Source organism: Ailuropoda melanoleuca, chromosome 16, assembly GCF_002007445.2.
Source record: "Ailuropoda melanoleuca isolate Jingjing chromosome 16, ASM200744v2, whole genome shotgun sequence".
Taxonomy (NCBI): domain Eukaryota; kingdom Metazoa; phylum Chordata; class Mammalia; order Carnivora; family Ursidae; genus Ailuropoda; species Ailuropoda melanoleuca.
In genome coordinates, this window is record NC_048233.1 from 85,458,701 (window position 1) to 85,484,094 (window position 25,394).

The window sequence follows — 25,394 nt, forward strand, 5'->3', positions numbered from 1 at the left end:
TGGGCCTGCAGGGCAGTGGCAGGGAAGGACAGAAGGATGAGGAGGGGGTAACTGGCATAGTGTGGCTGCCCTGACCCAGCCTCTTTCAAGGGCAAGGAGACTTGCAGGTTGAACACTGCCCCCTGGTGCAAAAGGAGAGCTACTGCCGACCTGCGCATGCCTGCCCAGGTGCCAGAGCGTCAGAAGGCCACTCGCCCCGATGGCTCCACATCCTTTAGGACTCACTCAGAAGGCATTCCTGGACATCCCACCTCCTCAGCAAGCTCCACACCGTCCCTGGAAAAGCTCTGTCACTGTCCTTGCCACACCCCACTGTCTTCCTGTCTATGGAGGATGTCTGTGAGGTCACATCTGTCCTCAGAAGGAGCACTTAATGTTGTAATGATTCGTTGACTCATCTCACAAGACACTGGGAGGACCTTGCGGATGGGATCCTTAATTTATATTGTCCTTCGTGCTCTCCCTAGCCCTCTGTACTGTGCCTGACACCGTGATTAAATGTCTGGGGAATAAATGAACAAACAAATGAACGAATCCTCCAGATCACACGCGTTTCCAGAGATATTATGGAATGCTGAGACAAAGAGTCATACCCCCTTCCAGGAACAGCACACACAAGTTAGTGGGACAATCAAGTGCCCCTTTCACACAGATTAGAGCCCAAAGTGTTGAGAAGGAAGTTTAGCTAAAAAGGCAAGGTCAGCAAAAATCACCTCCCAAACGGAAGATGGGAACCAGGACGGCTGCACAAGACAATGGCACTGAAGCCTCCATTCTGGGCAGTGGCTGTGCAGGGAGACAGACCCCACAATGCAGCAGGTACACAGGTGGGCCAGGAAGCTCCCCAACCCCTTCACGGCACACCACCCCAGCTGGAGAATCACGGAGGCCCCCCTCCCCACTTGCTCACCCAGCTCACCCCAATCCCAAGGCGGTAGGAAAGTGGATGCCAGTGTATGGGCTGCACCGTGTTCCCCATGGAGGTCTATGGAAGCCCCAACCCCCAAGACCTCAGAATGTGACCTTAGTTGGAATTGTGGGGGTATTCAGTGAAAATGAGGCCTCTGGGGGAGGGGCTTAATACAATATGCTCGGTGTCCTTATAAAAAGGGGAAATTTGGAATCAGAGAAAGATAAACACAGAGGGCAGATCATGTGAAGACACAGAGGGAGAAGACAGCCATGTATCCAGAAAGAATCATCTAGAAGGACTGCTGGAAAGTACCAGTTTCTCTCAGAAACTAACAGACCCGGGTTCCCCACTAATGACCAGAACCTACAGAGACCCTAAAACCAAGGACCAGGACCAGGGGGGACACAGGCTGGTAAATATGTCCCCCTTCTTTCACCTGCTCAAGCTGACACAGGCCACAGCAGGGCCTTCAGAGCATGGAGCTATTTAGGATTGTGATCAGTGTCCCCCTCCAGGGAAGGCTGAGTGGGAGGCAGTGACCACGAGCAGCACAAGCACACAGCTGCATGGAGAGCAGGCAGTCAACAGGACGACCTCCTGAAGGACCGAATCTTCAAGGACAGGAGGGGGAGGTGGTTCAGGTGTGGGGCAGCTGGAGCAAAGGCAAAGGAGTGAACAGCCTAGTGGCTGTGCATGGAGGCCAGAGGCAGGAGTGAAGATGCTCAGGACGAAGCCAAGGGCCGGGCCCTGGACTCTAACACCAGGTCGGGAGCTTGCAAGCACAGCAAGGGCGGGGACTGTATCCCCTGGGATCGGGAGGTGCCAGCCAAGAAGCCAGGCAGGGGAGAAGAGACCCGCAGTGTGGCGGGACCCCTCTGGACATTCTGAGGAAGTTGGATGTGAGGAGGAAAAGACTAGAAGGTGGAAGACAACCGAGGAAGATGTTCTAACACAGGCAAGAGACAAAAACCCAGAAACACGGCGGCAGCAGTACCGCCAGCACCTCTTAGATGAGGGGCAGCGGCTACAGGTAAGGATGACTCGAGGCTCCTGCTTGACAAGCAGGGATGAACAGCGGTGATACCCGGTTAAAGAACACAGAAGTGGCTGTAGGTAGTGAGCAGCGAGGAAGAGCAACACCTGTGGCCATGTGGTTCTGAGTCCCCTGTGGTCACATGCCAGGTCATCCAAACCCCCGTGACAGTTCCCTGTGTCCTGAGAGCACGGGTCTAAAGCCATGGGAGGTGAGACCCAGGCAGGCCAGATGGCGCTGCCCTTGGGCCCAGGCCCTGTAAAGGCTCCACCCTGAGGGAGAGGTGGCCGACAGAGCCTGGGGAACCGGGGAAGGGCAGCCAGGCAGGACAGGGACACTGCACACCCCTCAGCTTCCACAAAGCAGCCCCGGGCTGACAGGCAGGCAGCACAGCGAGGACCCCTCTTTAGGAAGCCACCAGACCGGGGGGGGGCCACAGTGACCAACACNCCACCAGACCAGGGGGGGGCCACAGTGACCAACACTTGGCAGGTGCCGGGGGGAGCGGCTGCCTCAGTCTCCCCTCTGAGGCCGGGGACAAGCAGCCCTTGAGTCCTGCCACACCCAGGCTTTCCAACTTGCGTTCGTGTCAGTCTTCAGCATGAATGGACAGCCAAGATCACCAGCTATTTGAGGTGATCATTCCAAATTCACCAAAACAAATGGGGAATAAAAAACAGGGAACTTTGAGGAGAAGAGTAATATGGAGAGCAGATAGGAAAAAAAAACTATAATTAATCTCGGAGAAGTAAGAGAAGCTATTGCATTGAGAGGCGGCAGCTATTTTAAAGGCAACGAGAAAGAGCTCTAGGAAATTAAAAATAGAGTTGCAGGCATTTTTAACCATAATAAATAGAAGAATGAGAAGACAGTTGAGGACATCGCCCAGAGAGCAGAAGAGGAAGACTGGCACATGGCAGTCCCAGGGCTGGGGACGTGCACTCCGGCGGCGGTGGCGAGGGTGCTTGGAGATGCCAGTGTGACGCCGCAAGTCCCACCTGGCAAGGGGACTGGGTGGGACCCACCAGCTTCCCTCATGAGTTTGCTGGCACCACCGTCACGAATTACCACAGACTTGATGGCTTAAAGCAACAACGACCTATTCCCTCTCCGTTTTGGAGGCCAGAAGTTCAGCATCAGTTACATGGGCCCAAATCGAGGTGCTGGCAGGGCCATGCTCCCCCCAGAGGCTCAGGAGGGGGTGTCGTACCCCACAGCCCCCTGCTTGTGGCGCCTGCTGGACACCTCTGCTTGTGGCCACATTCCTCCAGTCTTGGCCTCTGTGGGCATTCGGCCTTCCCTGCCATGTATAATCTCCTGCCTCTCTCTACTGAAGACATGTGGGACAGCATTAAAGGGTCCCCAAATAATCTGGGGTCATCTCCCCATGTAAAGGTCCTTCCCTTCATCACCTCCACAAAAACCCTTTTGCCATTTACAGGTTCCAGAGATGAGGACCCGGAGATCTTTGGGAGCCATCATTCAGGATACTACACTTCCAAAGAGGAGAACGAGAAGGTCACGTAACAGTCTTCAACAGTGACACTGAGCCAGAAGCTACTTCGGAGGGAAGATGTCCTCCCCACCTAGAACTCTCCACCCAGTTAGATTACCAATCAAGTCCGGGGGCAAAATAAAGACCTCTTCGGGCACATCCAGCAAAGGCAAGCTCACTGCCCATGAGCCTGTTTGCCTGGGAAGCTCCTGGGGGAGGGGCACTAACAAGACAGTGGGGGGCGAGGGAGGGAATAAACCAAGATGAGGAACATGGGAGCCGGCACAGAAAGAGGTGAGGGAAGCTCTCGGAAAGATGGTGACAGAGAACCACTGCCTGGACAACAGCAGAGCCCAGAAGGGTTTCAGGAGAGGAAGGGAAAGGGGGGATAAGTAAACAACAAAAAAGGCTAGACTGCCTGAAGCCCTTGAAAGAATGGAGAGGAGATGGCGATTTGCAATTTAGGCATGAAGAATGAGGCAAACAGTAACTCCAGGAAACTGAGAAGTTATACAATAAAATGTTACCACATATGCACCTGGGGTCCTAAAGTGTGAATATTTACTTGATTTTAATAATGTACAAACTAAAAATATACTTAAACAAAAATGGTTACCTAACCAGGGAAAGTGGGTACAGGTGGGGGGCTGGAGTGGAGGTAAAAGCAAGCGAAATCTTCAACAGCAGGAGCCCAGCAGACAGTCAAACGCCCTGTGCAAACAGAGGTGTCAGCAGCTCGGAGTAAACGGGTTTGTCTCTGGGGAGACAATCAGGGAGGGCAGGTTGGACAGGGGACTGAGGGAGTTTTTATAGGCCTCATGACACAATCTGACTTCCGCAAGTATCACACGTATTATTTCGATAAAATGACAAAGTTAACAAAAGGAAAAGCACGCTCTACAAACAGCTGCAGCTTCTCCTGCTCTTCGTCCACTTCCATCCCTACCCTTTTCCTCCTCCCCTGATCCCCAGCGGCTACCACAAGCCAGTCACTGGGGGTGTTCCTCCTTCGTGGATTTTACGCTGTTTGGACAGATGTGGACCCAGACCATATACTTGTGTTCTAATTTTTCCATAAATAGGATATACTGTAATTTTTTAACTCACTTTCTTCACTCAATATATTTGGAATCTATCCACACTGATACAAGTCGATCTAGCTCATTAATTTTAATGGCTGTATAACAGTACACATACCACAGCTCATCCATGCCCAAACGAGGGACACAGACCAGAGGTCGTCTCCAAATTTTAGCTATTAAAAACTGTGATGTATAGACTGGCAAATGGATCACTGTTGAAACTGGGGGACAGGAACAAGAAATTCACTGTACTATTTGCTCTATTTTTATGGATGTTTGGAAACAATAATCTCAATTAAAATGTTAAAAAATGAATAACCTTGAACCCATATACAAAATGTGTGGGAATTTCTCCAGGGCCTACACATAGAATTGGAACTGCTGCCTCAGATGGCAGGCACATTTTACACTATTTTGGGGGGAGGCAGTGAGTGAGTGTGTGCACAAGTCAGAGTGGGGGGGCAGGGGCAGAGGAAGAGACAGAACCCCAAGCAGGCCCCACGCTCAGTGCAGAGCCCGATGTTGGGCTTGATCCCATGACGCTGAGATTATGACCTGAGCTGAAATCAAGACTCAGAAGCCCAACTGACTGAGCCCCCCAGGCGCCCCCGGCAGGCACATTTTAAATGTCAATACTGCCAAATAGCTCTCTAAAGCAGTTGTCCCAATAATTCGTGCAGCCACCAGGAGCCCAACAGAATTGCTATTTCCCCACATCTCTGCCAACTCTTCCGTCAGACTCTGATTTCTGTCAATCTCATGGGTAGAAAGTCACTTCTCTGATTATTAGTAAAGCTGGATATTTTCTCAAGATTGTTGAGATAATTTTTAGGTTTTCTCTTTTATAAATTGCCTGTTCATATCATCTGCCCCTTTTTCTACTGGACTGGTTGTCTTTTTCTTACTGATTTTTGATAAGTCTTCATGTATTCTAGATATGAGCCATTCTCCATTATACACGTGGCAGGCATCTTCCTGCACAGCAGAGTACTTAGTAAGTCCTAGGAAGAGGACAGGGAGAGGCAGTGGGGAGGGCAGTAAGAGATGGACCAAGCCCAGGGCAGGTCTCCCTGGTGGTAGAGAACGCCTCCCTCCTGTCTACATTTGCTGGGACAGTCCCAGTGGAAGCACGCCAGTGCCTGGCCACAGACAGCTATAATATGTAGCTGGTCGGGACCCAGTGTCACCTGATGCACCGACCGCGCCAAGGCCTGAAATGACCAGCAGCTCTTGCACTGTGGCTCTCCCGGCTGAGAAGCCTAGACATCACATTCCAGAAGGCACCACCGGAAGAGCAGCAGCCCAAGGAAACCTGCAGACAGCAGGGCATCCTGTTAACATCCAAACTCCTTGTTGGCAGCAGCTGTTCCAAGAAGCAGGAATAATGAATGAGTCCAAGCTGCATCAGAGATGACTGATAATTTAACTTTAAGAAAACCGTCTGGCCAGTGAGATCAGCAAAAGATACAGATTAGACAGAGCAGTGGCATTTCCCTCTGAAGGGGTTTTAAAAGAATTTAGACAGTTTTCTGAATGAGTCGGTTTAGGTCAAGTGACTCGGAATAGCAAAATGTTAGAGCGACTGTATGAGACTTCTTGAATTTCTGTTGTGATTATCCTCAGAGAATGGGGAAGCACAGCAGTCTTCTACCTGTATTTTGGCAAGCTCCTACAAAATGCTGTTTTAATATTCTGTCTTTAGAGGAACAAAAGCAAAAGTTAAACACGTTTGGAGTTTAGATATTAAGTACGTTTTACTTGATGGCATACCGCAGACCAGAAACCCGCAGCCCCAGCACAACCCGGCCAGAGAACCATGAGCAGCAAGACCATGCACTTCACTCTTCCTCCCACACTCCTGACTCTGTCCTCAACCAACATAAAACTGGCTGAGGGCTGCCATTCGGTTAAAATCTGATTTTCAGATAAATAACTTTTTTATCAAAGTGTGAGTATATCCCATGCACTATTTGGGGCACATTACAAAATTATTTGTTGTTTATCTGAAGGTTAAATTTAACTGGGCATCCTGTATTTTACCTGTATTTTACCCCAGCAAGCCAATGGTGCTGAGGGTCGACTGGGTATGAGGAAGAAAGAAACATGTGAAGAAAATTCTCAGATGCTGGCAGAGGACAGGGATAACACTGGTCAAGATGCCAGGGTCCCATGGGGCGCCTGGGTGGCTCAGTCGTTAGGCGTCTACCTTCGGCTCAGGGCGCGATCCCGGCATTCTGGGATCGAGCCCCACATCAGGCTCCTCCGCTGGAAGCCTGCTTCTTCCTCTCCCACTCCCCCTGCTTGTGTTCCCTCTCTCGCTGGCTGTCTCTCTCTGTCAAATAAATAAATAAAATATTAAAAAAAAAAAAGATGCCAGGGTCCCACTGCCTGGGTTCAGATCAGGGCTCCACCAAGCCCACCGACTCTGGGCAAGCTGCTTAAGCTCTGACCATCAAGTTCTTCATCATAGTGACAGCAACGGCACAGACCAAATGAGTTAATGCTTGTGAAGTGCTCGGATCAGTGCCTGGCACAGACAGAGGCAGCCTTTATCACAACTGTCAGCTTTTCGTATTAGAAGCTGGACCTCGGGCCTGGCCCTGCTTCTGATGGACAAAGGTGGTGGGGGAAGGGCTATGAAGGGAGAGCCAGAGGACAGCTGAGGCCCAGTTGGGGCTGGGGCTGTGCCATGAAGCACTGTTTCTTGCGAGGACACTCTGAAGCACGCCTCAACTCCAAGAAGACAACCTAAGAAACAGGGTCCGCCTACCAAGCCGCATCGTGTCATCAAGGACCCACCATGAGCCACATATGGCAGATGCGTTTCACTCCTGCTCGCTCCCACTGGCTCCCTGACTCTGCTTCTGTCCAACTCCATGCTCAGTGGCATCGCACTGGGAGCCTACACTCGGCCATAGTGGGCAGATGGATACCACAGAAATTGGCAAACTCCGCAATCAGGGCGCTTTCCTCACCTCCCAGACAGCTGCCGAAAGAGCACCAGATAGCCCGAGTAGCCCACCTTGACACAGAGATAGGCAGGGGGGTGGCTGTGTGGATGGCACCCCTTCTCCATTTTCTCTTTTGGCTACAGAACCCAAATAAAGAGGCCTCTGTTTCTTTTGTAAAAGCCTGATGTACAAGTGCTTAATTCAGTTAAAACATGAGGGTAAGCTAAGGAAGAAATGAATTTGGCACGCTCTCCATGTCTTAAGGCAGTTTAGAAGCCATTCCGCAACACCAATTAACCTGTGAGAACATCAAACTAAAGATTCTTCTGATAATCTCATTTAACAACATGATAATTATTCTTTTGTTTTCTAAGGGACTGTTTCCTTTGTTCATATCCTTGACACCTTGTCTCCCCCTCCCTCTCTCTTAACCAACATAGACATTTGCAGGTTGAAGTGTGAGGATTTAAAATAACAGCTGTTGGATGTACATGGCAAATGTCTATTCCACAACAGCACTTACCCCCTCCCTCCTGCTCTCCCAAATGACACACATCCCAAAACCCAAACCCAACACTTCTTCCTGTCTTCCATCTCCCCAGGAACTATTCAGTTTGGGGTTTGGGGGTATGGGGGTCATCTTCAGCTCTTCAGCCCTTCCCTCCCCCTCACCCACCCAGGTCAAGGAGGCCTATCAGTTCTCTTAAAGCCTTCATGTCCTCCTTCCTTTCATTTCTACAAACGCACCCTAGACTATCCCCTTCACGTTACTTCAGCTAGTGCGAAAGCCTCCTAACCATTACCAACCATTACCCTCGGTTAGATTTGCTACCAATCCACACTATACACTAGTGGTAGTCAGCACCCCCAAATATAGGCCTTATTTCAATAATATAGGCTCTCCCTCCTGCAGGCCCTCTCCTATCATCGGTGCAACCTGCCTTTCCAGCCTGATAGCCCAACAGTCCTCAGCCTCCCGAATCTTCTAACTCCAGCCAAACTGCCTCCTTCTTATTCCTGAAGAATATCCAAGCACTCTCCATCTCCCTTAGAGCACATCTTCCCTGGCACGCCCCCGCCTGAAAACCCTTCTCCTTGTGCTGACCTGTGCAAAGCCTGTTTCTGGCTGTCATTGTCCTTTCTCCTGAAATCCCACCAAAACTTGAGTGAAGAGTTTTTTGTTGTTGTTTTTAAAGCTCTAAAGCCCCAAGGACAGAGAGACCAGGAGAGGAAACCCCAGCCATGCAACTGTGGAAGCTGGAAGGCAGCCCTCAATACTTGATCTCAAGGCCCCCATCGGGTGATGGGGAAGGCTGCACATCCAGCAGTTTCCTCCACAGAATCCACAAAAGGCTAGGGAACTGTGGCTCCAGAGCCCCTGGGACTGCGATGAACTGCTCCTCACATAGCTGGAGGCCAGCCCTCTCCTGCCCTCTCCTAAAGAACAGGAGACGGCACAGCCCAGGGTCTATACTGAGGTGAGTATATGAGGCACAACTGAAGGCCTGTCAAAAACGGTGGAGGAATGTTAAGTAAACCTACACATCCTGTCCCCTTACCCCACTCCACTCCCACAACACAGCAGCCTGCCCTTCCCCTCCTTGGAGACCTGACCCAGCTCAAGAGGGAAGACCTCAGGATACTGACACTGAGGTTCCCCGACAAATGACACACATATCACCTACTGTGCAGCTCAGAAACTGGACTCCCAAGCAGCTTTTAGCCCCTGTGAGCAACCATGAGCAGGCAACCAAAGGTCACCGGGCAGCAGAGGACAGAGGCTTTCAAAGGCAGAGACCAAAAGAAAGCAGCAGAAAAAAGCAACTGGGAGGAAACAGCCTGTGCAAGGGAAAAAAAGACAAACACGCATTAACATCCTCCAAGATGTAAGGAGAGACTACAGTACCAGCGAATCAACAGGCAGCTACACATATTGTTAAAGGCCCATTCAGAGAGCAAGCAGAGCGCCTGGAAATTAAAAATATGATGGGAGAAACGAATCACTAGAAGGGCTGGAAGACAAGATAGCGGAGACCTCCTAGAAACGGAAGCAGAAAGACAAAGAAACAGGAAATAGGCCCGAGAGCGAAGAGAATCAGAGGGCCTGTCCAAGGGCTCCCGGAGCTGAATGACTGGAGTCTCAGAAAGAAAAACAAAGGGGTTACAGTAAATCCAAGAAACTCCCGGCACAGGAGCACATTTCCACATGGAAGGACGCACTGAGAGCCAAGAAGATGGATGAACCCACACCCACATCAGGCATGTTGTGAAATTTCAGGTCCTGTGAGGTTTCAGAAAAGGGGGAAAAAGGACACAACGAATCAGACATCAGCAAAGTTTGGATTTCTCAACAGCAACTTGGGAGGGCAGAAAAATACAAAGCAATCCTTCAAAATTGCAAAGGAAAAATTATTTCAAACCTGAAACCCCTCATCCAGTTTAACTATCAATTATGTCTGCAGGTAAAATAAAGACGGGGGTTGCCCCACCTGACCTCCCTGGCACTAGGCACTCCTTTTCAGGAAGCTACTGTGGACGAGCTCCACCAAAACAAGGCTGCGGACAGGCCAGAAAGAGGGCAGGAGCTGCAATGAGAGGAGGCAGGGGGACCCCAGAGAGCAGGCCACGCAAGGAGAGGGGGCGTGCCGGGTAAGGCAAGGACCAGGCAGGACCCCCTCCAAGGGCACCCCTCTTTCCAGGCGACCTGAAGGAAAGTGGAGCCAGCATTCCTACTGATGGGACCCGTGGTGAGCCTGGCCGAACACGACTAGGAGGCAGGGAGGTGGCATAAATGACACCTTAGCCCCAGCCTTCTGTCCCTATGCACCAGCAGGGGAAGATGTCAAACCTGCCCCACTGACAGGAGCTCTGCCAAAGAGACATACATTTGCTTATATGCGTGCAGAATATTCCTAGAAAGAGATTCAAGGCATGGGTAACACCAGGTGGCTTTGGGGAAGAGACATGAGGAAAAGGTCTATCTTTTATCATTTACCTTTTTGACTTTACATCATAGGATTGATTATTCAAAATATAAAGTAGGGGCGCCTGGGTGGCACAGCGGTTAAGCGTCTGCCTTGGGCTCAGGGCGTGGGTCCCAGCGTTGTGGGATCGAGCCCCACATCAGGCTCTTCCACACTGAGCCTCCTTCTTCCTATCCCACTCCCCTGCTTGTGTTCCCTCTCTTGCTGGCTGTCTCTATCTCTGTCGAATAAATAAATAAAAAAACTTAAAAAAATATATAAAGTAAATACAGGGTGCCTGGGTGGCTCAGTAGGTTAAGCATCTACCTTAGGCTCAGGTCGTGATCTCAGGGTCCTCGGCTTCCTGCTCAGCGGGGAGTCTGCTGCTTCCTCTGCCCCTCCCCCAGCTCGTGCTTGCTCTCCTTCGTGATTTCTCTCTCGCCCTCTCTCTCGCAAAAATAAATTTTAAAAAAAGTAAATACAATATATGACAAGGGAATCCTACCACTCTTGAGGCCCCTCCCACAGGGAGCCTTCCCTGGTTCCCCAACCATGCCCCAGAGCCAGCCAGGTGTCCTCTTTCTGCCTGCCTCTCACTGGGAGCTAGGTAGCTAGGGCTATCTGAGGGTGGACCTCAAGCTCTCTGTGGTCAGATCTCACTCATTTCTGAACTCCCTCCAGGAGCTCTGCAGGAGAACTTTCATTTTCTGCCTATTGGATGCCACGCCCCTTCTAGTTTGCTTAATTTATACCACAATCCCAGGGGTTCTACCCTCACTTTACTGATAAGAAAAATCAGCCTCAGGAGGACCCCCAGGAAGAAGCCAACTCAAAAATCAACAAGCCTGTCCAAATCCAGAGCCCCTGTTTTTCACAAGAGTACCCAGTTTGGTGCCTGGTTCACAGCAGGATTCTAGAACTGTTTAAACCAAAATGCAAACTGGGTTGGAATTAAAATTTTCAGGGGGTCTTCTCATGCTCTGAGACCCAGAAAAAGAGGCAGAGGGTGCTCAGTGGCAGGCAGCACCTCCACCCAGCCAGGAGAGCCAGAGTTTCCTCACGAAGTCACAGACTTAGCCTGCAGGATTACCCCCCAGGGGCCAGGTCTGTGTGGGGTTTTTAAGCTTTATTGAGGTCGAATTCACATACCAGACAGTTCACACACTGAAGTACAATTCAGTGGCGTTCAGGAGCTGTGCATCCATCACCACAACCGATTCCAGAACACGTTGATACCCCTTAACTGTCATCTCTGCCAACTCCCAGCTCACTAAGCTAACTGTCTCTCTGGATTTGCCTATTCGGGACGTTTCATATAAAAGGAATAAGAAGGTCCTTTGTTTCTTAATCCTTTCACTCAGCATAAGGCATTCGAGGTTCCTCCACACTGCAGCAGGGGCCAGACCTTCATTCCCTTTCACTGCCAAGTACTCTCCCACTGTAGAGACAGACCACGTCTCAAGTATTACCCGTTCATGAGCTGATGGGCATCCAGGTTGTTCCTACGCGTTGTCTGTTAGGAACGGTGCTGCTATGAGCGTGTGCGTGCAGGTTTTTGGGTGCACACGTGTTTCATCTCTCGGCTAGGGACATGCAGCTGGATCCTACGGTGACTCTATGTTTAACTGCTTGAGGGGCTGCCGACTGCTTCCCACAGCAGCAGCTCCATTTTATAACCACCAGCCCCTCCGCATCCCCACCAGCCCTTGTCACTGTCTTTCTTTTGAGTAGCCGCCAAGAGGGGACGAAGTGGTATCTCATTGTAGTTTTGATCTACATTTCCCTGATGGCTAATGATGCTGAGCGTATTTTCATGTGCTTACTGGCCATCTGTCTATCTTCTTTGGAAAAATATCTCTTCAGATCCCTTGTCCATTTTTAAGGTTTCATTTATTTATTTGAGAGGGAGACAGAGAGAGTGCACACGCATAAGCACAAGTCAGTGGGGGAGGCACAGAGGCAGAGGGACAAGCAGACTCCCTGCTGAATGCGGGGCTCGATCCCAGGACCCTGAGATCATGACCTGAGCCATATTCATACGCTTAACCGAATGAGCCACCCAGGCGCCCCTCCCTTGTCCATTTTTAAGTTGAATAATTTGTCTCTTTACTGTTGAGTTGTGAGAGTTCTTTATATATTCTAGATACAAGTTCTAGATAGAAGTTCCCTATCAGATACAAGATTTGCAAAAATTTTCTCCCATTCTTTGCGTTGCCTTTTTGCTTTCATGACAGTGTCCTTGACAGTGCACAGAAGTTTTAAATATTGATGAAGTCTGATTGATCTATTTTTTATTTTATTGCTTGTGCTTCTGTTGTTGTAGCTAAGAAACCACTACCTACCCCAACATCACGAAGATTTATGTTTCCTTCTGAAAGTTTATTTATAGTTTTAGCTCCTGCATTCAGGTCTTTGATCCATTTTGATTTTTGTCTGTGGTGTAAGGTAGTGTCCAATTTCATTCTTTGGCATGTGGACATCCAGTTGTTCCAGCACCATTTGTTGAAAAGGCAACTCTTTCCCCATTAAATTGTCTTGGCACCCTTGTCAAAAATCAACGGACTATAAGTGTGAGGGTTTATTTCTGGGCTCTCCTTCTACTCCACTGATCTATACATCTGTCTTCATGCCAGCACCACACTGTCTTCATTACTGTAGCTTTGTACAACGTTCTGAAATCAGAAAGTGTGAGTCCTCCAACTGTGCTCTTTCCCAAGATTCTTCTGGTTGTCTCCTTCCCTTGCATTTCCATGTGGATTCTAGGATCATCTTGTCAAATTCTGCAACTAAAGGCAGCTGGGATTGTGAAAGGCCCTGCACTGAATCTGTGGATCATTTTGGGGAGTACTACCATTTTACCAGTATTAAGTCTTCTGATCCATGAACATAGGCAGTCCATTTATTCAGGTGTTCTTAAATTTTTTTTCAACAATGTTTTATGTGGTTACAAGTTTTATAATTCTTCCATTAAATTTATTCGTAAGAATTTCACTCTTCTTGATACTATTCTCTATGAAATTATTTTCAATTTGTTCACTGCTACTGTATAGAAATATGGTTAATTTCTGTATATTGATCTTATGTCCTGCAACCCTGTTGAACTTTTATTCATTCATTTTAATAGGTTTTTAGCGGATCCCTTAGGTTGTCCTATGCAAGATCATATCAGCCACAAATAAAGATACTTTTACTTCTTTTTTTCCAATCTGCATGCCTTTCATCTCATTCTCTCTCCTAACTGCCCTTGATGACCAAATTTTGAAACTGGTGACTAATTTTGATTTGCTGCTCCCAAAAAGCAGCAGCTGCTCTGATCTACAGGAAGACAGAGCCCTCATTCCTCTGCTTGTCATGTTTGTTGAGTGGATGTTTCCACACAGATTTAGCCTTTGGGAGAGGCTTCCTGGTTGGTTACTCTCTGCTCTGCACCCAGGGAATCTGAGACCTATGAAAGGGCTCCCTTTGTGGGCTGGCATCCTAAACATTCAGCCACTGGGAGGCACAAGCAGGAGAGAGAATGGGTGCATCTTCCCCACCCTCTATGGGCTTGGGTGCCACAGTCCTGACTGGGGGTCTGTCCCACCACTATGACAGTCCCTGCTGGGCGTTCCTGCCTCCACGTTGCCAACCCTCCCTAGAGTCTAGAGGAAACACTGCTTCCTCTCCCAACCTGGGATTAATGGCTTCCCACTGCTGTCCATCCCGGGTGCCTCAACTACCCTGGTTCGGTGCCTGATTTGCTTTGCCTGATTAATTCCGTTTCTCAGAATCAGAGTGTGACCTCAGCCATTCCTAGCCAGTCTTTACCACTATTCCACTGGACACCAACCCCCAAGCATCCCTTTGGGAGGAAGGGGTAGAACCTGGCTCACTAGAAAACTTGGTTCTCTGGGTAAACAGATCACCTAAGTGTTCAGTCCGTGACCCACGGAGATGGTGAGGAAGTCCAAAGGCAAAGTGCTTCAGTTCCTAGAAGGAAGAAAGTAAACAACAACACAGACAGGGTATGACCTTGACTGTGGCTGCTGCTGCTTGCTCCCCCTATTCTTGACCCCAGGAAAACACATGTCTGCAACCCCCTGATCTGACCTTTCACCTTCTGCTTTGGCATTTGAGCACAAAGGACTAGAGGCTTTCCCGAGACGGAGTCATAGGCACCCACTATTGCTGGTTTCATCCTCATGACCACAGCCACGTGGCAAAGTGTCAGAGCCACTAATGTCTGCCTGCGCCTGCTACTGGGTGCCAGCCACTGCATTAAGTGCTTCACATCATCCCATTTCATCATCCGAAACCTTGTCTAGCTGGTGTTACAGCCCCAGCTTTGTAACTAAGGCAAAAGAAACTCGGGATAAACAGCTTGGCCATGGCTTCAAAGCCCAAAGGCACCCATACTCCAGTCTGCCCATCACCCCACACCGTGCCTCACTCTTGGTGCTAATTCCCAGGAGCCGCCTGTGGATCCCATCCTAGCGACGTCACCAGCTACCACTCTCTCCCTTCCCTGCCTGTCAACCTCCAAGTAGTCTTCCTCAACCATCACACTTGCCCTGGCCACACCTGGGCACTCCATCGCTGTGTGCGAGCCTCCTCCCCTCTCCAGCTGGCTCAGTCACACCCATGTCACCCCTCTACTACCGCCTTCTCTCGCAGGCGGGCTGTGCTCTGTCCTAGTCATGCAGCCTGGTGGTGGTGGGAGCCCACTCACCCAGCTGAGTGGAGCAGAACCTTCCCCTAGAGTGTTCTGGAGCTCTGCAGAAGTGACCAGAGGCTCCCCGTGGCCTTTACCCCTGAGTACACACCCGGGAGGGGAGAGGAGGGTGCCTGCCAGGAGCTCTGGCAGCTCCAACCCTTCACTTCCTGAGCAGGTTCTGACTTGCCAAGACTCACTTTTCTGCCCTCCGATAGCAGGAGGTGTGTTCATTTGAATATAAGGCTTTCTCCTCAGTGTTGAGAAGTTGGACTGAGAATTCCCTGGGAAGGAAGACGCATCCCAGCTGAGAACTTCAGGCTTCGTGGGAGACAGGCTTTAGGGACCTGAGGTAGTAAGTGAATTACGAAAGCCCCAGGCGAGAGACTGCCCTTCTCATCTTCTCAGTCCCAACCCAAAGGGTACCCACTTCAGAACCTCTCCTCAATGCCACCCACCCTCCATCTGAGGGAAGAGATCATGTGTTCTAACAGTTACAAAGACAGTAATTTATTATAGCTCTAAGTGTCTGTGCAGTGCCAGACCGCTGGACGAGGTCATTCCCCAATGCTTAGGAGGTGGGAATTGTTCCGTTTGAGAGTTTTACTGAGCTGTAAGCTGCGTTCTACAATTACATTCAACAACAATATGCTTCTGGCTCTCTGCAGTTTACAAGGTACTTTAAGAGACACTCTCACTTGCTACTAACAGCAACTCTGCCTCGTAGGAAGGGCAAGCATCACCTCCATTTTATAGGTAAGGGAAATGGGGCTTTCCAGGCCCATCTGCTGACCCCCCATCACTTCCCGAACTCCTGGCTGCTGCCTGACACCAGTGTTCTTTCAAGCAACTCACTGTGTCAACAGTCCCAGGATCTGGGCCTTTGGAAGGATAAACAGGAAAGAAGCCAAGGTCCTGCCCCACGCCCCCCCCCCTTAGTTTGGACAGGAACCTCCCTCCCTGAACAGCAGGAGAAGCCTTGATGACGTGGAGGTGGGGCCAGATGCTGCTGTGATTCGCGGGAAAGAGCAAAGTCTTTGAGTCGGAAAAGTCAGGTTCCAATTCCAGCTTTGCCGCTGTCTGGTCGAATGACCTTGGGGATCCCGCCACCTCACTGCCCTTGTGTGATACAGTGATGTAAGAACTATAGAATCTGGTTTTCCTCCCTGGTTCCTGGCACAGAGCTCCTAAAACCCTTGGGATTTCTTGAGTGGTAGGGGAGATGGGAGCAACTTTTCTTATTCATAGTAAGCCCCTTACAACCACACCTGACTTTACACTAATGAAGTGACTCCTGGTGGGCCCCTAGATAGCTTAAGGTGGGGGTGCTGCTTGCCAGAGGAACCAACCACAGGAGTAGAAGGCTGGAACTTTCCACTGGGAGGGGGGAGGGACCAGAGACTGAGTTAATCACCAATGGCCAATGATTTGATCAACTGTGCCTACATAATGGAGCCTCTATAAAAACTCTATAAACAATGAGGTTCACAGAGCTTCCAGGATGGTGAAGGCCTCCACACACCAAAAGGATGGTGCACCCCAATCCATGCAGACAGAAGTTCCTACACTCAGGACTCTTCCAGACTTCATATATGTACCATCTGTAGCCTTTACAATAAGCAGGTAATAGTAAGGAAAGCAGTTTTCTGAGTTCTGTGAACAGTTCTAAAAAATTATAGAACCTGAGGAGGGGATCTTGGTCATCTCTGATTTACAGCTGGTTGGTGAGAGATCCAGAAGGCCAGGTCTTGTGACTGGTGTCTGGGCCATATTGTGGGACTGAGCCCTTTACCCATGGGGTCTGCCCTAACTCTGGGCAGTGATGGAACTGAGTTGAATTGAGTTGAAGGATACCCCGCTGGTGTCTGCGGAGAACCGAAGAATTGGATGGTGTGAGGAAAAAACCCACATATTTGGTTTCAGAGGTGTTATGAGTAAAAAACAGTTTGGAACCTGTTAGTCCATCAATGAAACACCCTTATCCCCCCGCACAGGTGGCTGACAATTAAGAAACCTGCAGTATGAGAAACCTCAGATTGTCCCCCTTCAGTTTCATAAACTAGAAGCCGCAATTCGTACTACAAGGACTAGGATTAGATTTCATACAATTGGAGCCATCGAGGGTTTACTGAGCACCTACTGCTGGTAACACACACTTGAGGGACAGAGGATAATGTAACAATGCAGGGCCTCTGCCTTTATGAAACTTTCTGTCTGGTGAGGAGACAAGACTTGAAATATAAGGGATGTTAAATAGCCAGCATGTGCAAAGGAGCCACTTGGGGGAAAAGGGAGATTGGAGAAGGGAAAAGCAGTTGAGGAGCGTCAAGTGACATGGAGGAGGGGCTTCACCTGGGCTCAGATCCACTCCAGAGGCCCAGCAGGGCAGGGCAGGGGGGGGGGCACCTGGCCCACAGGACATCAGCGTGGACCAGTGGTGAGAGGGAACCTCACAGGGCCCACCATCTTCTCCCTGTAAGCATGGTCTTGCCTGACTAGTTTTTAGTCAGGGTCGGGTGACACCAAGTAGATGCTGATCAGATGAGGGTTTTTTTTTTTTAAGATTTAATTTATTTATTTGACAGAGACAGCCAGTGAGAGAGGGAACACAAGCAGGGGGAGTGGGAGAGGAAGAAGCAGGCTCCTAGCGGAGGAGCCTGATGTGGGGCTCGATCCCAGAATGCTGGGATCACGCCCTGAACCAAAGGCAGACGCTTAACGACTGCGCCACCCAGGCGCCCCAGATGAGAAGTCTGACATGAAAACAACAAAAGATGAAATTGGAGAGGTTTAGTGAAATGACAGGCAGAGACTAAGTGTTCATTCATTCATTCATTCAATAGTGATTGAGTCTTCGCAACATGCCAGGTACTGTTAGGCACTGGAGATACAGCTGAACAAGAGAGGAGAGGTCCCTGCCTTCATAAAACTGAGGGTTTCGTTCTAGCAGGGAGCAAACCAAGTGCACAAATGAGATCATTCCAGACCCAGCCCTTCAGATTTGTAAGCACAGACTGTCATCTTGCCTTCAAATTCCTCCTGATGACAGGTCTCCCTTTGAGTCACCCAATAGGGAATAAAGTCCAGAAGCCACATCCCTCCATCCCTGGTCCAGAACACCAGAAGAAAAGGCACATTTCTCACCAACTTCTGCTCTGGGCAGTTTGGGACAAAGCAAAGGGAAATGTAAGTCCTCCTCCTCACCTGTTCCTCAAACCACACACACACACACACATACACAGAGAGAGAGAGAGAGAGAGAGAGAGAGAGTCTGTTACTCCCTTCTTAAATTCTTATCCCATGACCTGGAGAATCTGACCTGTTTGCAGTGGGAGATAACCAGTAGACATTCGGGGCCCTTAGTTTCTCTGCCACCGGAACTTAGGGAAAGCTTTTTTTCAAGCAAAAATTGTTTCCCTTTACACCAGAACAGTGGGTCCTGCTCAAAGCCAGAAATTTTTTCTCCCAAAAAGGTAGTTACATGCTTTCCCATCACTGCTCTTGAAGAGAACTGGTCTCTTCGCAGCTTTCCAATATACAGTACGGTATTGTTTACTGTCAAGGGAACCACATGGCCTTTCCCCCAACTGTCACCACCACGCAAAGGCATTCTGGCCCAGAGCTCTGTGACCATGGCACATCCTCCTCTGTCCCCAAGGACTCAGGCAGAATCCAGATTCATTGTCAAGTAAGGTTTTCCCACTTTGGGCTCCTCGGTTTTGACCATCCCTGACCAGAGCTGTCCCCACAGGCCAGTGAGCAATGATCCAGCAACCTGTCCCCTGAATTCCTGTCTCCAAGGACTGTTCCCAGAATCCCTCTGCCCTCTTCTTTCTAATAGCAATAGACTGCCAGGTTCCAGAGGGAAGAGAAACAATGACCACAGTGGGTAGTCCCCCACCAGTGACCACCAGCGCACACCACCACCCAGGACAGTGCTCCCAGGACTGCTGAGAGGTGGTCTTACCGTGACAGCTGGTCTGCAGAGCCCCAGGGAGGCCATGGCGCTCCTGGTACCAGAATCCCAAAACTAGGCGCTCTGCCCACTGCCTGTTTATAACTGACGTTCTAGGTTAAGCCTCTGTCAATGACTTTCTAGAATTATCCCCTCCCTACAGCTCAGACAAGAGAGAGCTGCTTGTGAGCCAATCTCTGGCTCAGCAGTAGACCTTGAACAGCTTGTTTGAGAGAAGGGAAAAAACAAAACCAGGTCAGAGGTGAGCTGGGAGAGGGCGGTCAAAACAACTGACTATGGGTTAACGGGAAGGATTAAAGGGCAATGGTGTTTGGCCTTTACCAAGAAAAGAGGGCCAAGGACAGGAGGACCTGCCAGGTGAGAGAGCCTCTGGCCTAAGGAAAGGAAGAGAGGATCTGACAGGAGAAGGAAAAATGAGGACTTTGAGGTCTTCCTCCTCCTGCTGAGATCTCACCAAGTCTCAGCTTGTCCCCCTGGGATCTGGAAACATCCTGGTCCTTTCTCCCCTGGGGCCAGGAGACAGGATTCCTCCAAAGGGCACATGTTACCTAGTGGCTCTTGTGAGCTCTTAACCTGGTCTGACTTCATTAGCAAGATTTTTAAATGCTTGAATGTATTATTAAACCCACTCAGATCAATCCATTTAACATTGTGCTATCCCAGAGACCACTCCAGTCCAGAACAGGGATAGAGTGCCTACCCCATGGATTTACCCCACTATCACCAAAATAAAAACCAGCCCAGGCTGAGCTCAGACAAGAGTTCTTGGAGGAAGCACAGTCAATAAATCAGTTCTATCTTTGCTTAGCTTCCTGAACCCAAGGTTTATTAGTTAGAGAGGACTTCCCTGCTTCTGAGTGTTCACTCCCAGACAAGGCAGGTGGCATTCAGAGAAGCAGGAAGGATGCCCCTGCTAATGAAATGTGGGCACGCCTGACCTGGGCAGAGGTTCTAAGTCAGGTGTGAGCCTGAATGCAGGAGTTCCTGGGAGACCCGAAAGTTAAATGCAAACTCAGCACAGGAGGGAACCTGCTTACTCCTCTCAGATCCAGGACCCCACACCCTGTGCGAGCACTCTGCTTCCCCCTTGCCTCCAGCTTTCCCCAGAGCTGACAACAAGCAAGCAGCTTTCTGCCTCCCCTCTAGCCCACCAAGGAAGGGAGGTAACCACTAATAAACCCTGACAAAAGCAGGCAGCTGCAGATCCCAGAAGAGGCCAGTGACACTCCAGAGGGGCCCTGCCCAGGAACAGTAAGAGTAGAAGGCTGGCTGGGATGCTGGGTGGGAAACTAGCAGAGGCTCCCTGCATATGGAGCTCCGGTTTCTGGGATGTGGCAGGCCTCGTCCTCCTGAGCCATCGGAACAGGCACCCAGTGCAGCTTGCCCAGCTGAAGGCAGAGCAGCACCACAGGCTCCCACATCCACCTTGACAGTGGCCGTCTGGCTGATGAACCGCTGAGAGGATGAGCCGGAGGGAGCAGCTGGCATCAGGCTGGCACACAGGCCTCGGCCTCATCCAGGGGCAGGGCCAGGAGCAAGAACAGTCTGAGGGACATTTCTATAGCATGAGATCTTAGTCCAGCACCTGCACACACCTTATCTCAATCTCCCTACGCCAGGGGGCCGAAGACAGGGGACATTTATCCCCACTGATGGAGGGGAACGGAGACCCTCCCGACACAACCGCAGAAACGGGTCCAAGAAGGACTGGACAGTCGGACGCTACTTGGGGAAAGGCACAAACTCTCAGTGAGTACCCCCAGACAGAAGTGGCCAAAATCAGGGAAGAAGGGACTCCCTTCACCCACGCTCTGGACATGCTGGCAACACAGGTTACAGAGGGGGGTGATGCTTGCCACTCACGAGGATGAGCGAGCATGAGAGAAGGACACGGCTTCACAGTGAGACGCACCTGGGCTTGGATCTTAGCTCTCCTCTGCGTGTGTGACCCTGGGCAGGTCCCTTAACCTCCAAACCTCAATTCAGTCATTTGTAAAATGGGGATCAGCAACATATAGCTTGCAGAGCTGTTTGTGAGGGCTCAATGGATCTGATTACTATGAACGGCCAGCTTCGACTTCCAACTGTTCCCAATTTTTCTCATAAAAGTAGATCTTCATGATAAAAAGGGCAGACCGGAAGGAGAAACATATCCTAACATTCTACTGTTTCTCCAAGTTTTTTAATCTCCCAGCACTGAGGAACTCAACGAAAGGACTAGGGTAAGGGGAAAGACTGGTGGTCGTATAGGCTCAGTTAGATGGTTGGGTACATGCCCTCCTTCCTCTGTAACCTCCTGGACACCCACAGGCATCTCAGAGGTGCCATGAAATCTGGCACCTTTCTCCCCATAGCACCCAGGTTGGGACAAGATCAAGGAAGCAGGTCACCTAGCTTTGAACGAGGACAGTCCCAGAAGCAGAGTCCTGCGTTCTGAGAGCTGAGAGGACCCAGGCCTCCCCAGAGTCTGTCGGAGGAGACTGGAGGAGACAACTTTCAGTGGCACTGATGTCACTTCCCATAGGACACCTCTCACAAGCCCCAGCTGCCTCTGTGCATGCTTCATTTCTAGCACACGGAGATAAGGCAGAAGAACAGAAACCTTCAGAACAGGTGTCTCTCGTCATCCAGATTAGAAGCTGCCCAGGACTCGGCCCAGGTCCGCAGCTCTGCCTGCAGCAGGCACTTCATAGGCCGTTACCAGACTGCACCAAGAATACCATCGCCGGGGACGGGGCGCCTTGTTTTCTGTTTAGCACAGTGCAGCCTGCCCAGACATCTCTATCAGCAGTGGGGACACAGAGCGACAGAGGGACAGGGGAGGGCCTTGCCCTTATGGCGCTAGGGTCAGGAAAGGCAGCAGACACATAAAGAAGCGAAATGAACTGCTCGGCACGGTGACTACAGTAAACAATACCGTACTGTATATTGGAAAGCTGCGAAGAGAGTAGATCTTAAAAGTTTTCATCACAAGGAAAACAAACGTGTTAACTATGTGTGGTAAAGGTATTAACTACACTTATTGTGATTGTCTCACAATACATACTGTACATACATACATACTGAACCATTACCTTGTACACTTGAAAGTAATATTGTCAATTATAACTCAATAAAAAAAGCAAAGGGGCACCTGGGTGGCTCGGTCCACTAAGCAGCTGCCTTCACCTTAGGTCATCATCTCAGGGTCTTGGGATTGAGCCCCACATCAGGCTCCCTGCTCAATGGGCAGTCTGCTTGTCCCTCTCCCTGCCCCTGCTTGTGCTCTCTCTTTTGCTCACTCTCCCTCTCTCTCAAATAAATGAATAAAATCTTTAAAATAAATAAAAAGAAAAAAGAAAAAGAAACGAACAAAGGGGGAAAAAGTCAAATGAAGTGTGATGGGTACTATCGTATAGAAAAGCAGCAGGTGGGGCGCCTGGGTGACGCAGTCATTAAGCGTCTGCCTTCGGCTCAGGGCGTGATCCTGGCATTCCAGGATCGAGCCCCACATCAGGCTCCTCCACTGTGAGCCTGCTTCTTCCTCTCCCACTCCCCCTGCTTGTGTTCCCTCTCTCGCTGGCTGTCTTTCTCTGTCTAATAAACAAATAAATAAATCTTTTTAAAAAGAAAGAAAGAAAAGCATCAGGTGTCAGCTCTAAGCTAGTGGTAGGCGAAGGGTGAATCAAGGATCCAGAAGGGCATCACAGGAGGGAGCCTGAAAGATGAGGAGACGGACAGGTGGTCTGGAGGGAAAGGAGGAAGGGCAAGCATCCAGGAAGAGGGAGCAGTGTGACAGGGACACCACCTGCTTTGCGTGTTCACAGCCATGTGTAGCCTGGTGTGGCTGGGGCAGCAGGTGCCACAATGAGGCTGGGGAGGAAAGCAAGCTCACTGCATCACAGAAACAAAACCTCATGGGCCACGGCTTTCAATCTACGCAGAATATCCAGCATCAAAAACTGTACCAGTCAGGGGCACCTGGGTGGCTCAGTCAGTTAAGCGTCTACCTCCGGCTCAGGTCATGGTCTCAGGGCCCTGGGATCGAGCCCCACGTCAGACTCCCTGCTCTGCAGGGAGTTTGCTTCTCCCTCTGCTCCTCCTCCCCTCTCCTGTGCGTGCGCACGCACACGTGCTCTCTCTCTTACATAAATAAAATCTTTTTATAAAAATCTGCACCAATTAACCTCCTACACAGTTGTAAATACTGTCAAGGCCGCCAATGACTACTACTTCATAGCCGCTTTCTTACTTCAGATAAACAGAAGTGGGGGTAGAGAGTAAGGGTCTGGCTCAGGTAAACCAATGGCAAAGATATCCAGTGCTGTCCTGGTTCATGGGTCACTCAGATGTGGAAACAACACTGCAACCCTGGGTGTGACAAACCAGATCCAAGAAGGAACCACATGTATCTGTGCTCTGCCCTGGGGTGGGGGTGTGCCGACAACAGGGATCCTGCATCTCTCCCATGCCTCTTGTTTCACACCCAAAGGGCAGCTGGGACCCCCCTAATGGCCTTGTCCCCCATCCTTCTGTATCACCCCAAATCCAGCCACAGAGGCACTGAGGTTCTATGACTTCTATGGAGCAAAGCAGGCAGGCAGAATATCTTTCATTTATTCAAAAAGCTTGTAAGGAATGTCCACTGGGTAATGAAAATAATTCTAGGTGCTCTGGAGAAACAGAGAGGGAGAGCGTCCCTCCCAGAAAGGAGCAGCAAGCCAATCATTTTGAGAGAGCAGCTCCAGGCCAATGATCAAATGCTCCTGGATTGATCCAAATCAACCTTAGTTTTGATGAGCCTTGGTTTCCAAGAAAGCCCCCATTCCCTCCCTCCTCCCCACACCTCACCTCTTTCAGCACCAAAGCTGGAGCTTTTGGAACAGTATTGAACACGTAACTCACTCTTTAACCTGGGAGTTTCCATGACCCTGTGAACTTTCACCTCCTGGTCTATAAAATGCAGTGATCTGAGTCATCTTGTGGAGTTGCTCTGAGAACTTAATTAGGTCACGTATTTTGGAAATAACTAAGAGAATACAGCACATTAGAGATGCCCAGAAAAGATGCCCAGTGGCCAGCCCTTGTGACATCAGCCTAATCCTTCTCTTTCCTTCATGCCCTGGGGCTCAATGTAAGAGACGTAGAGACACAAACACAAGTGGGGGGAAGGGACGGCAAGAATAGTGTGTCAGGGGCACCTGGTGGCTCAGTCCGTTAAGTGTCTGCCTTTGGTTCAGGTCATGATTTCGGGGTCCTGGGATCAGAGCCCTGTATCAGGCTCCCTGCTGGATGGGAAATCTGCTTCTCCCTCTCCCTCTGCCTCTCCTCCCTTCCCCTACCCCCCGGCAGCACTCTCTATTAAAAAATAAAAGAAAAGAAATAGAAAAGAAAAGAAAAGAGAAAAGAAAAGAAAAAAAAGAAAAGAAAAGAAAAGAAAAGAAAAGAAAAAAAGAAAAGAAAAAAGAAAAGAAAAGAAAAGTGTCAGTCCCACGCAGGATTATGCCTGGAAAGAGGAGTGGGCTGTGATTCTGATCAGTGCTGTGCAGAGAAGCAAGTCACCTTGCACTCTGGGCTGCAATTTCTTCAACTACTAGGCCAGGGACAATAAAACCATGCCTTCTTCATAAGGGCAGTGTGAACAAAAAATAAACAAGAAAATCTCTACTGCAGTGCACTGTGCTACCAAAGTGCCAGGTCCTGGGGTGCCTGGGTGGCTTGGTCGTTAAGCGTCTGCCTTCAGCTCAGGGCGTGATCCCAGTGTTCTGGGATCGAGCCCCTCCATCTGGCTCCTCGCTGGGAGCCTGCTTCTTCCTCTCCCACTCCCCCTGCTCGTGTTCTGTCTCTTGCTGGCTGTCTCTCTCTCTGTCAAATAAATAAATAAAATCTTAAAAAAGAAAAAAACAAACAAACAAAGTGCCAGGCCCTATGGATACTCAGTCTAGTTGAGACAGTCGGGGTGGGGGAAGGTTAAACAACAAAGTTAAATCAATATACAGTAAGACAAGAATCAAAAAGAATAAAACACTGAGGAACAAATTTAACAAAAGAAGTTCAAGACTGGTACACTGGAAACTACAAAATATCACTGAAAAAATTTGAAGACCTAAAGAAAAACACCTCATGTTCATGGATCAGAGACTGAAACCTTGTTAAGATGGCAATATTCCCCAAAATGATTCAATACAAACCCTAACAAAAACTGCAGCTTACTTTATTTGCAGAAATTGACAAGATGATACTAAAATTCATAAAGGAATGCAAAGGAACCAGAACAATCAAGAGAATCTTGAAAAAGAAGAACACGGTTAA

At 49.7% G+C, this 25,394-nt stretch overlaps 1 protein-coding gene across 6 annotated transcripts in view; it reads right to left on the minus strand.

Moving 5' to 3' along the window:
- The window catches only part of PC (pyruvate carboxylase), a 100,460-nt gene that overhangs the window by 29,360 nt on the left and 45,706 nt on the right, over positions 1 to 25,394 (minus strand). The window contains exon 1 of one of the 6 annotated variants that reach the window (XM_034644619.1): positions 19,095 to 19,240. The exons of the other annotated variants lie outside the window; for them this stretch is intronic. Coding sequence (XP_034500510.1) covers positions 19,095 to 19,130 — 36 coding nt within the window. The 5' untranslated portion in view covers positions 19,131 to 19,240. Of the gene's footprint in view, positions 1 to 19,094; positions 19,241 to 25,394 lie in introns of those variants that run through there. 6 annotated transcript variants of the gene reach the window in all.